Source organism: Euprymna scolopes, chromosome 6 (genome assembly GCF_053919585.1).
Source record: "Euprymna scolopes isolate OS-2025 chromosome 6, ASM5391958v1, whole genome shotgun sequence".
In the NCBI taxonomy this organism is placed as follows: Eukaryota; Metazoa; Mollusca; class Cephalopoda; order Sepiida; family Sepiolidae; genus Euprymna; species Euprymna scolopes.
Genome location: NC_136487.1, coordinates 119,552,061 through 119,569,509, shown reverse-complemented (window position 1 = coordinate 119,569,509; position 17,449 = coordinate 119,552,061). Strand labels below are relative to the sequence as shown.

The following is a 17,449-nucleotide window of genomic DNA, read 5'->3' as shown; positions in this document are numbered from 1 at the left end:
TAGAAATGAAATAACCACCAACTGTTAACAGTAGAAATGTTAATTTGGAATGGAGAACTAATAAACCATTTACTAAAGCATTTAGATGAAGTCTGCGTAGAAGGACGTTCCAAAAGTAACGCCTCCTACTTTTTATTCCGCCCGAATGGATCAGAGCGAACTACAAATTCCATTGTTATGATGGCTATACTTATCCATTCATGCCCTGAATGTTTCATCTCTCTGTTGCAGATATTGACGATTTGAGACAATAAGAAAGTAACCCTTGTCATATGCGTGCGTCAGAAACAGAGCTGCGTCATTTAATTCTTCAATGTGGAAAATATTGAACTGATCAACATTCACGGGCATCAACATTCACGTTTACGAAGCCGTTGCAGTGTATGTCAGCACAAACAAGAGATGGGTTCGTCGATTTCAAAATGGCGACAGAGGTGTGAGCGACAAAGCACGCTTCGAACTTTTACGATCGTGTCATCGTTTATCGGTGATTGAGAATATTGGTGACTATGTAGACAAATAAATTGTGGAGCAAAAACTGTTCGCTTGTATGAATGGTACGACTCGCATCTTCGTATCTGTTTCGTACGCTATGCGCTCAATTTTCAATTTAAGAAAAAAAAATGCGTTTGTAATTAAATTTTTTTATAGGTAACATTCATTTGCATATGAAGAGAAAAACTACAAGGCTCGTTTTAAAAGTAAGCCCTTCTATATTTCAACTCAAAAACTAAAACGTCAAAGAGCTATGGAAACGGGAGCGGTACCATTAAAACGAATGCCCTTTTGTGCCCATGAATTTATTTTGTCTACATAATCACCATAATTCTCAGTTCACTTCTGTCAGCCTCTTTTGATGGCTATGTCATAAAAAATCTGAAACGAGCTTTCTTACTCGCATCTCTGCCGCCACTTTTAAATCGACCTACTTATCTCCTAATTGTACTGACATCAACTGCATTGGTTTTGTAAACGTTCAACAGGCACCGGTGAATGTTGATTGTTTTTTCTGCATGGAGGAATTCATTAACGCATCTCTGCTTCTGACGCGCATCTATGACAAAGGCTGCTTTCTTATAGTCCCAAATCGTAAGAAGCAACGTCACACATAACCATTAAAAAAAGCAAAACTTTACAAACTTTTACATCTGAAACCAATAAAGAATATTAAACGCCAATACACTTACCTATAAAACTTGCACCTAGGTTTGGCCCTGCTGTTATGGGGAAGTTTGGTGTGCTTTGTGTCCCTCTCATTTCAATAATGGCATCTCCCGGATAAGGTTCATTTTCCCAGCCCAAGATCAGTCTTCCGCCCCGAATATATATGTAAGAAACATTTATGGTTATCTTCGGAAGGTCGTTGCTTATTTCGAGTTGTCCATATAAGTGTAGCGCGTTCAGTTTAGGAAGATCGACGTCGACCACGACCCATAATTCTGCAATTTTGAAAAAGGTTAAATTAGTTTCTACATGAAATGCAATTGGTAAAAAAAATAGAGAAAGTAGAAAAACAGAGCAGTTGAGCTCGGTAGATATACATTTCCGGTGAAATATATGGGGAAAACGACAGGGTCATAATAGAATTGCTAAAAAGCATAAAGAAATCTTGCTAGGAAACTGAAAGTGAAAGAGACACTGAAATTAATATAGAAAACGGTATATCTGAGTCTTCATTCGAAAACTTTTATTATACATGAAAGACAAGTCCGGAACATAAAAAAATGTATACGTGAAATAGACATGTCAGGTGCCTTCAATAATTTTGTACAAACATTTAAAATTGTCGTAGACTCTTGAAAATTCAGTATTTATTACTATACTTCTTATAAACTGACTAACCAATTTTTATGATTTAAGGTTCAAATGAACATCTACAGCAGGAATTGGAATACACTCTACTAAAGCCTAATTGTAACAATCGGTAAATTTAAAAAAATTCAACCTGGAACAAGGACACACCAGAAGAACGACATGCAATAAAATTCTGTTTTAAATTTGGAAAAAATGCCACGGAAACAGACTGCTTTTGGACCATCTTGCATGAATCGAGCATCGGTTTTTGAGTAGCATAAGAGATTCATAGAAAGGCAGAGAAGAGTCTGTGAGGTATTATGAGTGTGTATGAAGAGTAAAGGAGTCAGAACACTAGAGTTGATTGGCCAAATAAAGAATTTCATGGATAAGAACCGTCGTGCGTCTATAGAGACAATAAGTGCACACTTTGATGCTAGTGTGGGAACTGTACACATAATTATTTGCGAGGAACTGAAAATTTGGAAGACTTTGAGGATTAGACTATTTGACCAAGATGGACATCAAGACAGTTCCCCACCCTCCCTATACTTCATACCTTGCTCCCTGTGACTTTTGCTCCCTGTGACTTTTGATTATTCCATAAAACCAAGGAAAACCTTAGAGGCCGTCGTTGTGAGACAATTTAGGAGATGAAAGAGGCTGTGATGAGGATCATTGAGACGCTCACACAAGAGAACTTCCATGGGGCCTTCCAGAAGTTGTTTGACCGGTACAAGTGCATGTATCTGGAGGAGATTACTTCAAAGAGGACTAAAGTTTTATGTGTGTACTATGAATGAAAGCGCCCATGCGAAATAAGTCTGGAAACGTATTGAAGGCCCCTCGTACCTTTCACTAATACTATTTATAATCTATATTAGAATTCAGAATTTTCTCTCTTCGTTCATGAATATCTTTGTGTCTGTGAGTGTGTGTGCATTGGTCACTTATAGACTCACTAACTACTAAACAGGATTACACGAAATTTAACATGGAAAACACTTTGAATTTGTTATGTTAATCATTATCACCCATATACGGCATAATCACGTTGACACGCCGGTTCTCGTTAAGATCACCAAAGTCAAACAACATTGAGCCTGGTCAGTACCATATAAGGAATCAATTTGGGAATACCAGATGGGTGATCAGTTTGGAAATACTAGGCACTGTATGTAGAAGGACGTCGACACTTCCCTGCAAGAGTTGTACAAACCAAACATCGTCATCTCTCCTGATGGGGATATACGAGGACCACTTGTGAATGTCATACCTCCATGAAACTTTCTTCTTTGGAAGAAGCCAATTAAACACGACTAGAGTTAATGTCGCAGTTTTAATTTCATTAAATCATCATCATCATCATCATCATCATCATCATCATCATCATCATCATCATCATCATCAAACTACTACTGCTACTACTACTACTGCTGCTAATAATAATAATGATAATAATAATAATAATAATAATAATAATAATAATAATAATAGGTTAGAAAACAATCTGAAAAAACTACAAAAATTTATCATACCGGATATGTAATAGAAAACCTTAATTTACTACTACTACTACTACTACTACTACTACTACTACTACTACTGCAACAAATAATAATAATAATAATAATAATAATAATAATAATAATAATAAAGGCAGAATGCATAAAAAATGCAAATGGTAGCATTACAAGCAAAGCAGAACGTTTGCGAATATTGAAAGTAAGTTTTATGAAAACGTAAACTGAGGAAGGTCAAAGGCAGAGACACTAACTCTGGAGCAATATATGGGAATAACTACAAGACAACAATAGGAATGCATTATGTGCAATTGTTGAAAAACATAAAACATACCACTGGGAAATTGAAGAAGGAAGTAAAAATTGAAATTGATGCAGAAGCTCTAACGTTGACTTTAAGAAAAACGTCAAACGTAAAAAAAGCACTTGACCACAATGGAGTACACGGATCTAGGTTAAAAAAAATCACTGCTCACTAATATTAAAACATAAAGAAATGCATATGTGGAATAAAAATACCAAAGTTAGTGATTAAATGCAATGTAGTTCAAACATTTACACACGAGACCCAACATGTTTTAGCAGAGTACGTCGCAAGGAACAGAGGACAAGTAATAACTGGACTCCTTTTTCTGTAACAACGACATTTATTTCCTCATTCTCTATCGACGCGTGACTTCTCGTTACGACTGTGATGTCACTCACGTCTCTAACGTGATCGCCTTCTCTAACGTACTCTCTTTTCATTTTATATTCTTTTTCTTTTTTCTTTAGCGTGACGTCATTTTTCACACAGCTTGCCATTTGTGTCTGCGTTCTGTTACATAAAGAAACAACATTTGGCTGAGGCAAAGTGTAGTATCTGTCCTGATACTATATTTCACCTTATCTCTCTCGGTCAGTGAAGGATAAATCTTTCTTGACCGGGGCAATTTTAATTTTTGTTCCGACCCAGAGTGCCTCTTTTGGAGAACTTGATTCTCTCCATATTAAAAACCGACTTTGTGTCTAACTCTGTCCTCGTGGTGAGGCAAGTGTTGGATATTGATTGGGCAACGCCGATAGGAATATGATTATTCACGCCTAAAATTTTCGCAGCTAAAATATATTTTAGAATAATGAAAACATTTAGAATAATGATTTATCTACATAAATTTTGGAATGTTAACTTGAAAATATTATAACAATTTAGTTGACAACTTAGAAATTTGCGTCAGTACTCTATTACATAAAGAAACAACACTTGGCTGTAGTATCTGTCCTGATACTATATTTCACCGTTATTGTTCTCGGCCAGTGAAGGAGAAATCCTTCTAAACCAGGGCAATTTTAATTAATGACTTGTAAAAACACCTGGTGATTATCTTAGTGGCGTATACTAACGGTGTAATTTCGAGAATGAGATGATCTTTTAAGGTACGTGTTAATTAGTTTAAAAACGCAGGTGGTCAGAGTCGCAGAAGGAGAAAGACGGGTAACAGATCGTGATGGCTCCGAGTAGAGAATGTAAAAAATGGCGATAGTCAGAAAGTAAACAGGATCTAGATCAGCGCGCAACTTTCCAAGAGAAGAAAAACACTCTAGAATAAAAAGTTGCCGAAAATAAAACCGGAAGCTCTGTCGTTCTTAAAGAGAATTTTCATTACATCTTTTCTGTCTAGACAAAACCCAAGATAGAGTAGGTATGTTTCCCGATTGGCCAGATGTTGAAACCTCAAATAAATGTTATTCGTCCTTTGTGTTGTATATTATTATCCCATCATTAACTGTATTTAAATGTACATGCACACATAACGAACTTTAGATAGATGATCACACATATATACACTTGCATATGGAAACGGTATTAACCCCATGTGGGTTTAACCGGCTTCCTCCAAAGAAGGAAGTTCCATGGGAGTATGAAATTCACAAGCGGTCTCCAGTCGTATGTGTATTCTCGTTAGGGGAGATGACGACGTTAAGTTTTTGCAACCCTTGCAAAGAGGTGTAGACGTCCTCCTAGGTACAGCGCCTGGAATTCCCAAATTGGTCACCCATCTGGTACTGACATGCTCAACGTTGCTTAACTTCGGTGATATAACGAGAGCGGATATGTCAATGTGATTATGTCGTACATACATTCGCATGAACTAGATGATAAAAGAAACTCATAAATATATACAACTCCACTGCATTACACAAGTATATAAAAATATGCTGATCCTTAAGAATAGCGAGACTAGAACGATTCAAAGCTGCTGCAGATTAATGTGATTCCTATCGATTTTGTGAGAAAATCTGATAGCGCAACTTTGCAAAGAGATCTATCTTAATAGCCATGAACTTTCTCAGACAAACAGAAATTATATCGGAAATGGACAAGAAGGACAAATAACCTGCTATAGAGATCCGAAAATAAATAAATAAATAAATAAAATAAATAAATAAAAATAATATAGTCATAGCATAAATAAACTACAAGAAGGTTGGTTGGTTGGTTGGTTGGTTGTTTTTGTTTTACGGCATATCAACCCTTTTCAGGTTATTTAATGTCGAATCTAGTTATTTTGAAGAAAACTTTTTTAATAGAATATATTTGTTTTTTGCAAGTCAGTTTCTATTTAACCCATAGTTGGGACCCTAACAGGTACTACTACTCCGGGTCAGAGTGGACCTGGGAGCAATGGCAATTAAAGGGTGGCTTCACACTCCCCAAAGCCCGCAAGTATTTATTAATTAACGACCACAAAATATACTGAACCCATTATCATGGAAATAACAATAGAGCAGAGACCGGCTCGACACGTCTCTTCTTTAGGTTGCAAGGAAGAGAAAAGAGTTTCTACTCGGTTTCAGAGGAGATTTTGATAGAGTGTTCCGAGTAGTTCTCGGTGAGATAGTGCAACAGCACTCCGTTTTAGGACGTATTTTAAGATTTTACTTTACGAATTATCTTTGAAATTGTCACACGTAACTATTATTTATATCTCAAGGGATTTTTACAATGAATTTATTTAACTTTATAATTTAGCGGAACTTGCGAGTTTTCGAAGCCGCCATAAAAACGTTTTTCATTCTAAGTTATTTTTTTCCTTTTAGAGATTTACTGTACGCTTTAATCTTTCAAACACAATCAAAAAATAATCAGAAACTTACAAAGAGTTATGATTAGCCAGCTTTCGAAACCACGGGCCCTATCAAATTTCGGTATTAAATTGCACGTACTCAGAGACAAACACATACCAGATGGTTAGCACAAACAAAGCAAAAACAAAAACAAAAAAATAAAACATATACCATATGGTTGGTTGGTTGTTTTTATTTTACGGCATATCAACCCTTTTCGGGTTATTTAATGCCGAATCTAAAGATTTTAAAGAAAAATGTTTTTAATAGAATATATTTGTTGTTTTCACGTCGGTTTCTATTTAACCCATAGTTGGGACCCTAACAGGTACTACCACTCCGGGTCAGAGTGGACCTGGGAGCAATGGTAATTAAAGGGTGGCTCCACACTCCCCAAAGCCCACAAGCTGGGGCCTCACCATCGGATATAGTTTAAGGTCATATCCAGGACCCCCATTGAGGGACTTTTACCCTCTGCAGGGGGGCAGTCGGCGTATTCTAATGCCCCACTGACAGGGACGAACTACAAGAAGGCATACAGAACAATCTCTCGAACATGGATAATAGAATGTTTAAAATCCTATATATGAAAGTATCTTGTTAGATTTTCAAAGCCAGACCAAAATTGCATTTAAACTAAACATCCAAATTTTGTTTCTGACTACATGATTGCAATTTGTTTTTGTTGTTTTGGTGATGCTATACTTAGTTGGAATTTATTTTAAAAATTACTTAGTCCAGCATGGACGACCGTTTCTATAAAAGACTCTTTAAAAATTACTTAAAACTAAACATTGAAAAAAGAGGTAACATATTCTGAATTAAAAAAAAATATAGCAGGAGTTCTTTATCTCAATTAAAAAAAAAAACAACAACGGGCAAACAAAATTAAAAAAAAAAATGAAAGCATAAAATGATTTCAATGCATCGCGGGCAACGCTAGATAGCTAGAGATAATAATATATAACTTCATGAGAAAGCAATGGAAATATATAGACTGGAACTGACAGCTGAAGGATAACACCTGACAAGAATACAGAAAGGGATTTTCCTAAAAGTAAACCCTATCTCTGCAGTTGCAGTAAAAATAAACAAATCGCTTTTGTGCTACACACAGAGTTATTTATCTGCCATTCGTAACAGGCTGGTGTGACATACAGACCAGAAAGTGTGATTTGAAGAGTCATCGCCAAAGAGGAAGAACATTATGGTCTGCAAAAATGCCTGGGCAGTTCTGTCGGCACACCCCGGTCTCAGATGATTAGTAATAATCTAATATTTTTTTCCAAGGAAGAAGACAAAGTTTGGGTGGGTGGGTGTACCTCTTAGAATTGTACAAGACAATATCTCAGCCAATTACGATTCCAATTAATAACCCCTTACATTCCAAGTGGTAATATACCTTGTTTTGAGTGAAAAAAAAAAGGTAAAATAAATAAGTAAATAAATAATAGAGAACGTGCTATTTCAATAATGGCCTAGACCCTGCTTGCTTTGGGGCCGAGGGAAAAACTCTTTGGCTGAAGTGAGGTGCAACACAGAGAGCAATATGTTGATCGCCCGGTCAACTAGTCGAATTATCAAGTTCTCTCTTGTGTTTTTGTCTGGTTTAAAAAAAGAAGGGTACTGGTGCATATTATGAACAAGGCGTATCTCAGCATTCACTTGGTTTTGGCCGGAACATGACGTCAACAGCCGGATTATACCGAGCTCGGGCTTAACTGCTGTCTGACGTAACACGTCGATCAGCCAATCACAACGCGGCGCGCTGAATTACAACGATTTTATACTAAAAACAACAACAACAAAATATTCTTTTAACCCCCCCTTTTTTTAAAACCATTTCCTCAAAATTATTTGACCCCCCCCCCACAAAAAATTAATTTTTGCTTCTTCTAACCTTTTCTTGACAGTTTGTTTAAGAAAGAAAAAAAAAAAAGAATAATGAAACACCAAATTACGGTAGGCCGGTTTTTTTTTGGGGGGGGGGTTGTTTTGTTTTCTACATTTTACATTCATTCATTTTGCTATTTTCTTTTAAGTACCGTTGTTATGACTTTATCGGCGTCGCTCGGCATAATCCGGTTATGTTTTTTGTTTTTTTTTACATAGGTGTCACCGCTTATCAAGGCCCAGAGGCCACTCGAGGATAAGGGTTAATAGGTATACATTAGTCATTGTGATTTTAGCATAGTAAACAGTGGGAATTTTGTAATTTGGATTACTTAGGGGGACGATTCAATAAGAATTTGTTCACATTGGACTTTTTCTTTTCTTTTTTTTTCATAGGCATCAACACATTATCAAGGCCAAGAGGCCACTCAAGGATAAGGGTTAAAGAGTGTACAGTAGAAATTGGACAATATAGTAATCATTAGTAATGACAATTTGGTAAATTTGATAACTTATATGGAACGGCTCATCAAGAACTTATTTACGTTAGACTTGAAGACAACCATATTGTGGTCAGCCGGAAAGCAGGAAAACGGAAGACACTTCGACAGGCGTGCAGTTCTAATAAAAAAGCTTTGTTCATGGAATCTACGTTTAGGTTTAGGCACAGATAAAGAGTGGGGGAATTATTGATAGTGTTTACAGCTAGACGAGTGTTTCTTGTGAAAGTTTTGCGAGGGGAGACCATAGATTGAAGCTCAGTCGAACACTTTCCATGAAAATAACGATACATCAGAGACAGACTCGCAACATATCTTCTGTGAGATAGAGGTTGCAAGGAAGAGAAAAGGACATCTCCTACGAGGCTACGAAGTCTATTTTGAACTCTATCAAGGCAGGACAAGTCCTTTCTAGCAGCCAAAGCCGAGCGAACACTGAGATACGTTTGGTTCACAATATGCACCAGTACAAAAAAATGTTGCGAATCATCAATTGCTAGAAAATGGATGCTGCATCTGTATTTCAGCAAGCGCCATATAAAAAAGTATGCAAACCGTGCTATTTTTTTAGATAGGATTTTACAGTTAAATTGAATTTTTACGGTATCTTTTTTGTTTTTTTTAATAAATTGTTAGGTGAAAGTAGAGAACAGTTACAAAATGCCCACCCTTTCCCATGTAAAGAATGGGTTTCTAAATAATAACATTATTAGTTTAGCACGGTTCATATTCCCCAATAAGTACCAAACGAGTTAGTAAATTTGTAATATATTATTCTCATAGACATTTTACAGCATTCACTCACTTAGTTGCGTCACCTTTCCCTTTTCCAGCCTAAAAATAAAAACGGAAATTAAAGTCATTTAATTTGCCCATTGATGTAGTCAATCCGTTAAACAGAAATTTGGCAACCAGAGAACAGCCAATTGCATCTGGAGCAAGCTAACAATGTCCACTTTGCTGCTAAGGGAGTACGTTTATACTCTTTCCAGTGTTAAGCCAAAGATCTGGTGTGATTTCTTAAAGTACATTAGGATAAGCGTACCTTGCCTTACGAAAGTACCTGAGCAGCCCAATTGGTATCCGCCGGTAGGAGCGCTTCAGACGACTATCAATAAAGTAACCGCTTCTTATAGAGAAGGTAATACCTGGAAGGATGGATCTCCTGATATTGAACAGAACCATTCCTTAGCTAAACAGCAACAAAGTCATTGTCAGACTGATTGTCAAGGACGTATATTTAATTAGTACGAACACAAGCATGCAAGCATATGTCTAGGTATATATTTTACTTACCTTCCTCTCCAGGTCATGTATGGTTTAAAAAGCGAACTCTCTCGGTTAAGCACACTCTGGCCAACAAAAATGCCTAAGCAGTCCTGTTGGTATTTATCGACAGTGGAGCCTCGGGCGATAAGCAAAAACTAACCTTTACTTGGAATGTAAAACCTAGGCGGATAAATCTCTTATGATCAATCAGAATCATTCTTCGATTAGACAACAACAAAACTACTAGTTGGGAACAAGAGCATAGAAGGGCGGTTGTAAACTAGCTATGACACTATTTTGGAATGGAATTTACATCAACTTACGCTCTGGTATAGTAACGTTGTCATTCTCAGTTGGTAGCCTGGCAGGAATGCTTGAATTGAGAAGCTTGCCAATTGTACTCCAAGTCTCTTTTGCCGACCACAGATAAAAGGTGTCGGGCCTTTTCGTTGCCGGAGGAAAAGAGCGTGGATCTTTTGGGGCCTCGCAGTTCAAATAGAAACAGCGCAATGCCGAAAAGCGTATACTGCGATCGCGTGAACTGGTCAAGGTTGCGCTTCTCTTGCTTCGTGACAATCTTGCTTTGTAAGACACTGAAAATATAAATTAAAATACAAGTTACAAACACAAAATAGCGGACATTGTGAAAGTAGTTTCGCGTCTTATTTTTTATCGAAGAAATTTAAATTTGTGGAAGGCAATACAATGCAGAAGTGTAACGGATAGACACAAACTGAACTGATTTATAGGATGGTGGAATAAGCTACGCAGATTCATTTTTATCGATACAAAATCTTGGGTTGAGCATATTGGGAAGCGATATACAAACTGCCATTAGCGTATTAGGCGATGCTCTTTGTGTAAACAAATTGAGCTTCGGCATTTGGACGATGTCAAAACATCGTTAATTCACTATCCGCACAGCAGCAGCCGAATAGCGTAATGGTAAGAAGCCTTGACTGTCATCGAGGCGGTCGGGTTTCGATCATGGCTTGAGGTAGTTATCTGTCTAGCCACAATGATCAGCTGTGATACAGCGAAACAGTACTATATGCTAATGATTATATATATATATATTATATGTATTGCGGAATAATACAATAATATATATATATATATATATATATATTATTGTATTATTTCGCAATACATGTAATATATATATATATTAGTGATGGGGCGATTCTAATATTTTTTCCGATTCTGATATAATTACTGATTCTATACTAATTTCCCAATTCCAATACAATTACCGATCCCGATTCTTTATACGTCTCTAAATATTTAACTACAGAGCCCCCCCACCCCGATTACCGTAAAAAATGTGTAGATAAACGTAAGAACACACTTGTGAGTAATGATCTATAGATTTTAGTTTTACCGGTAATTTAAAATCAATAAATATTTATTATTTTATTATTATTATTACTAGCAATGGAAGATTTTGCTTAAAACAAAATCAAATAAAAAAAGAATTGTTTTTGGCATCAGAAAATAGGCACAAAGTTTTCCGATTCCGATACCAATTCCGATACCTCGAAAAATTCCGATTTTTCCGATTCCCGATTCCGATTAATCATCCCAAGACTAATATATATTGTATCAATAAAGTTGATTCTGTTGTTATCTGTCTTAATTTGCCTTAGTTTGTGTCTATCCGTTTCACCTCTACATTCTATTGCCGTCTATAAATTTAAATTTCCTTTATATACACACTAAACAATGCTTCAATCAAACTACATTAATCTCTTTCGTTCTTATTGCTTTCATTGATTATTAATAATATTACAACCACTCGATTAATCGTTTTAAGCAATAAGAAAACTAATAAAATAGCACAAAGAAAGGTTTATATACGCACATTATACGCATGGGTGCTGGCATAAACCGTCATAAATTAGTTACAATGTTGCTAAAGAAATTGGCTTTAGCTATTTTGTGTAAATATGAAGTAAACAAATGTTCGTCAAAATCTGAAATTATATATAGTGCATTAGTTGGATTCTTCGGACTACTATCCTCATCTTGAGTGTTATTTCCACAACGTTTCCGACTATGTAACTTTTGGCCTTCTTCTTGTCGAACTCGGGAATCATTCTATTGAAATCTGCACGGAATTTCGAACGAGAAAATTTAATCCACAGAGCTAGTATGCTCTCGTTACATCAGCTATGACCGGCTAGAAATCCTAAGTAATTCGCAGTTGAATTTATTGAATTGATTGAATCTTCAACATTCAAAAGAATTGAACCTTCAATCTTCGAAAGAGTTGAACCTTCAAAAGAGTTGAATCTTCAATCTTCGAAAGAGCTGAACCTTCAACCTTCGAAAGAATTGAACCTTCAATCTTCGAAAGAGTTGAACCTCCAATCTTCGAAAGAGTTGAACCTCCAATCTTCGAAAGAATTGAACCTTCAATCTTCGAAAGAGTTGAACCTCCAATCTTCTAAAGAGTTGAATCTTCAATCTTCGAAAGAGCTGAACCTTCAACCTTCGAAAGAATTGAACCTTCAATCTTCGAAAGAGTTGAACCTTCAATCTTCGAAAGAGTTGAACCTTCAATCTTCGAAAGAGTTGAACCTTCAACCTTCGAAAGAATTGAACCTACTTCATTTTCAAGTTGTTACTTTGTTGACATTGGTGTATGCATGTATTCAAACATACATAAACATATATAAACACATATAAACATATATATATATAAACATATATAAACATATATAAACATACATAAACATATAGTCGGCTCTGCCGAAGGTCGACCAAATATTCCCACTATCCAGTTTATTGGATATTAATAAACCACTTAATTATCGAAAACATACATTTTTGCATAAAATGCATCAGCATATATATATATATATATATATATATATATATATATATATATATATATATATATATATATATATATATATGAGTAACCATATTTTAAAATGCTAAACTTAATACAATTTTATACCGTGTCGCTAATTATGTCGTTGCGGAATTAAAATGTTTACGTCTTTCCTGGAACGGTGCTAAAACGTTCTCTTGGCATCAAAACTAGCTTCATGTTTTCGTTTTCCAGCTTTTAGACTTTTCTTCTTTTCTTCAGCTTTTTTGTTTATTTTCTTTTTTTTTTACCTAATGACAATTCGACGAAAAATCGAAAACGTTTGTAATACATACAGAACATACATTATTTTATTTTAACAGAAAAAAGAGAATTAGGACATTTGAAAAATAAAACAAAGTATAATGTCACAAAGTTTGCCTTATATACATATATATATATATATATATATATATATATATATATATATATATATATATATGAATACATATATACACATGAATACATACATATACACCCATGCAAATTGATATTTTTGTTCTCTGATAGTTTTCAATGAAAATTCGTGAAACTTCGCATGTTATACGGCAGCGCTAACGCATGCGCAGATATAAAATTTTAAGCTGATCTGCGCAATAGCGAGCAAACGGCAGTCATTTTGGTGACTTAAAGTTCTTTTCAGCGTGCCAACTTTATATGCAAGATGGGACGTAAAGGTGTTTGAAGTCAAGCTGAGAAGTCTAAAATTGTTCAAAGGCTCTATAAGATTTTCACCTTAGAAATTGCCAAAGAATTACACCGTGATCGTCGTACAACCAAAAACTATTGTACTAACCCTCAACTTTGCAACGGACGTTCTGACAAAGGGAAAATTCGTAAGAAATCATATCTGTCACGTCGAACAATGAGCAAGATCAAGAGAGAAGTTCGCCGTAACCCACTTGAAACTAGCAAACAAGTTTTTGAAAAAGCTGGCGTTCCTGCTGTGCCCAAATCAACTCGTTGCCGTATCCTGAGGACAATTGCAAAATTTGGAAAGCCAGAGGTCCTCTCTCAATTGAAGGATATCCACAAGAAAAAGAGGATGGAGTGGGCAAGAGATCACACAAAGGTGAATTTTCAAACTGTTTTGTTCACCATGAGTGTCGAGCGACCCTTGATGGACCCGATTGCTCTACGTCCTCAAAGGATCAGGCATCAACAAGGAGGTGGTGGTGTGATGTTCTGGGCTGCAATCATTTACAATGAGCTGGTAGGACCATTCAGAGTCGCAGATGGAGTGAAAATTACCGCCAAACTCTACATTAACTTCATTAAGGAACACTTGGAACCCTGGCACAAGAAGAATTTGGCATTCCGGATAAAGATGGTATTCATGCATGATAATGCATCATCTCATTCTGCAAGGATAGCCACTGAATATTTGGAGAGAGTTTTTGCCAGACATGGGAAAATAATGCGATGGCCAGCTTTTTCTCCAGATTTAAATCTCATCGAAAATCTGTGGAGCATCTTGAACAAAATATTTACTCTCGAAGAAGGCAGTACATCCCCGAGGATGACCTCTGGAATGCTATTCTGACTGCTGCCAAAGACATTTCATCAGATGAAATCGAAAGTTTGACATCTTCAATGGACCAAAAGCTGTTTGCTCTTGTCAATAAAAATGGCAATTACATAAGATATTGATTGTACTACAAAACCATATTGAAGTTGTTTGTTCTTTGTTATTGTTGTTCTCAATTTACAAATTCCTAGAATAATAAATGTTTAGATGATCTTTTAGCACTTCACCATATTTTAGCATTGATTTGCATATAAAGTCGGCACGCTGAAAAAAATGCAAATCGCCAAAATGGCTGCCAATTGTTTATTACTGTCCAGATTAGCTTAAAATTTTAGATCTGCGTTTGTGTTATGTTGCCATATAACGTGCTAAATTTCACAAATTTTCATTGAAAACTATCGAAGTTTGAACTAAAATATCGATTTGCATATAATTCTGCCACGGATTGTATATGCATGCATACATACACATATATGCATACATACATGCATATATATATATATATATATATATATATATATATATATATATATATATATTTATATATATATATATACATGCATAATACATATACTTATGCATGCATACATAGATACACATATATCCATACATACATGCATACATACATATATATATATACATGCATAATGCATATATATATGCATACATACATTTATGTACATACATATACACAGACATGCATACATACATATATTTACATTCGACAAAAAGCAAATGATTCCAGCAGCAGCAAGCTTAAATGAGATAATGTAACTAATATCTAAATGAATCATAGCAAATGAAACATGCCACGATTAACATGCCTGTTGTGCCGCGGAGCTCTGGGATTAATCAAAGAAACCCAAGTTAAGATTTTGTCATTGCTTATTCGTCGCCTATGTAAATGACCAAGCCCAGTACAAATGTAATAAAGCGCGTGAATTAGATTACCTTTGCGATTTCGTTACAAACAGGTTTCAGTTTTCCCCATCTCAGTTTATCTTTATTTAATTTGAAATCACTTATGATTTTGTTACGCAACGGTTCGGCGTTCGAATCGTAGTCTTTTTATTTCTTTTCTTGCGTTTTTTACTCTCATATCTTTGTTTTCAGTTTTACACACACACACACATACACACACACACACACACACACACACACACACACACACACACACACACACACTCTCTCTCTCTCTTTCTCTCACCCTCTCTCTCTTTCATACATTCATCTTTTCCCCGGACCATTTCCGTCTTTCTTTAAAGATTATTCACAAAAGAAAACCATTTCTTTTCATGACAGTTTCTTCCACGATGTGAGGTAAATTCGCCTTCGTAGTTTCGTCATTCAAAGTCTTCTTTTATTCTTCAATAAATAATAACCGAAGATTGAAAATCTAAATTTCTAAGTATTTATTTATTTATTTTTTTTTACTCATGTTCACCCCTAACAAGGTATATCGTCACTTGCATTTGAGACAATGCCTAGGAAAATATCAAAATGTTGGTTTACGTTACATTTAAACTTCGGCATATCAGTAAAGTCAGGGAAGCAGGTAGCAGGAAGGGAATTCCAAAGTCTAGCTGTTCGAGGGAAGAAACTATTAGAGTAGAAAGCTTTCTGGCATTTACGAACCTCAACAGTGAAGGGGTGTGATTTTGTTGCTGAGCGGGTTTGCCGAGGATATTTACATCGAAGGGGACACAAGTGCAACGAATTCATCAGAGCACATTCCATTAAAATACTTGCAAAACAGACGCAGGATGCAACATCGTGGCGAAGGTTCAGGGGTTAAAGTTTAGTTGGCAAAGTGGGGACTATTAGGTTGAAGACTTTTTTGGACCCTATCCAAAAGGGAGAGACTAGTAGTAGATGCACCAGCCCAGATGTGGTAACAATACTGCATACCTGAACAGAATGGTGGCTTTGTAGAGGTACAGGATACTTTCAGGTGTTAATAGTCTTCTAGCACGATAGTGGAAACCCAGCTTATTTGCAGCAGCCTTCGCAATGTCCTCAATGTATTTGTTCCAGTACATATTGCATGTGAATGTTAAGCTGAGAAGTTTTATTGAGCTCTCTAGAATGTTAGTTGGACTGCGAGTTAAACCAATCAAACGAGGATATTAATCGACTTGGACTGAATTACATAGGCGATGACTTGTTTCGTGTCGTTTTAAGGTCTCCTTTTAGTTATAATCAGGTATATAACATTGTTGGCTAACTGGTTTAGATTTCGTTTGTATTTGTAATAATAGAGATAAACATTTACCAAATTACAAAATGGTAAAACAGAGCCTGCTTAGAATTGCAGAGTTTTCTAGGCCTTAGTGATTTGCATTCGTGAACACTGAACCGTTTTTAAAGAAGATATACGGCTATTACGACTTACGACAAAACTTTACTCTTCATACTAGCTAAGGAAACGTCCTCGACAATTAGTCCAACGGATGGTGGACCGCTCTGGTTTCACCTGGCTCAGCTCTGTCGAGGTGAGAAGTATACGCTTTCAGGCTTTACCTTCTATTTAAAAAGGAGGTTTATCTTAGTTTGTCTTAGTGCACCCCTTGGGTACCCTGGCTTTTATTATTTCCACCTTTTGACCTTGTGCCACATGTTTCTGTGGCAAGAAGAAAGTAAATACCAAGAAATGAATTATTCCTTCTTATACCAGTTGAGGACACGTTCTCGACAATCAGTCCGACCAATGATGGACCACTGTGGCTTCAACTAATTTTGCTCTGTCAGTATGTTGTATGATCGATGAGACGCACTTTTCTAGCTCTATTATATCTCTCTCCTTTTGAGAAGAGGTTGGTTTATTGTCAATTGCTTGAGGCGGTCCGACCGGGGAATGGCGACCAGAGTGCTTAGGCTGTATTTTGGAAACAGAATATACCCTTTTCTGGTACGCTGGATTTTGTATTCGTTATTCAGCTCTACAATTTCTGGCTTTGTG

The 17,449-nt window shown here is 36.1% G+C and overlaps 1 protein-coding gene across 1 annotated transcript in view; it reads right to left on the bottom strand.

The window, feature by feature from the left end:
- LOC145277913 (fibrocystin-L-like) overlaps positions 1-17,449 on the bottom strand; it is a 401,092-nt gene that overhangs the window by 66,687 nt on the left and 316,956 nt on the right. Inside the window, exons 50-51 of the mRNA XM_080129971.1 lie at positions 10,411-10,680; positions 1,188-1,439 (exon numbers count right to left, since the gene is read on the bottom strand). Of these exons, the coding sequence (XP_079986097.1) occupies positions 1,188-1,439; positions 10,411-10,680 (522 nt within the window). The remainder of the gene's footprint in view (positions 1-1,187; positions 1,440-10,410; positions 10,681-17,449) is intronic.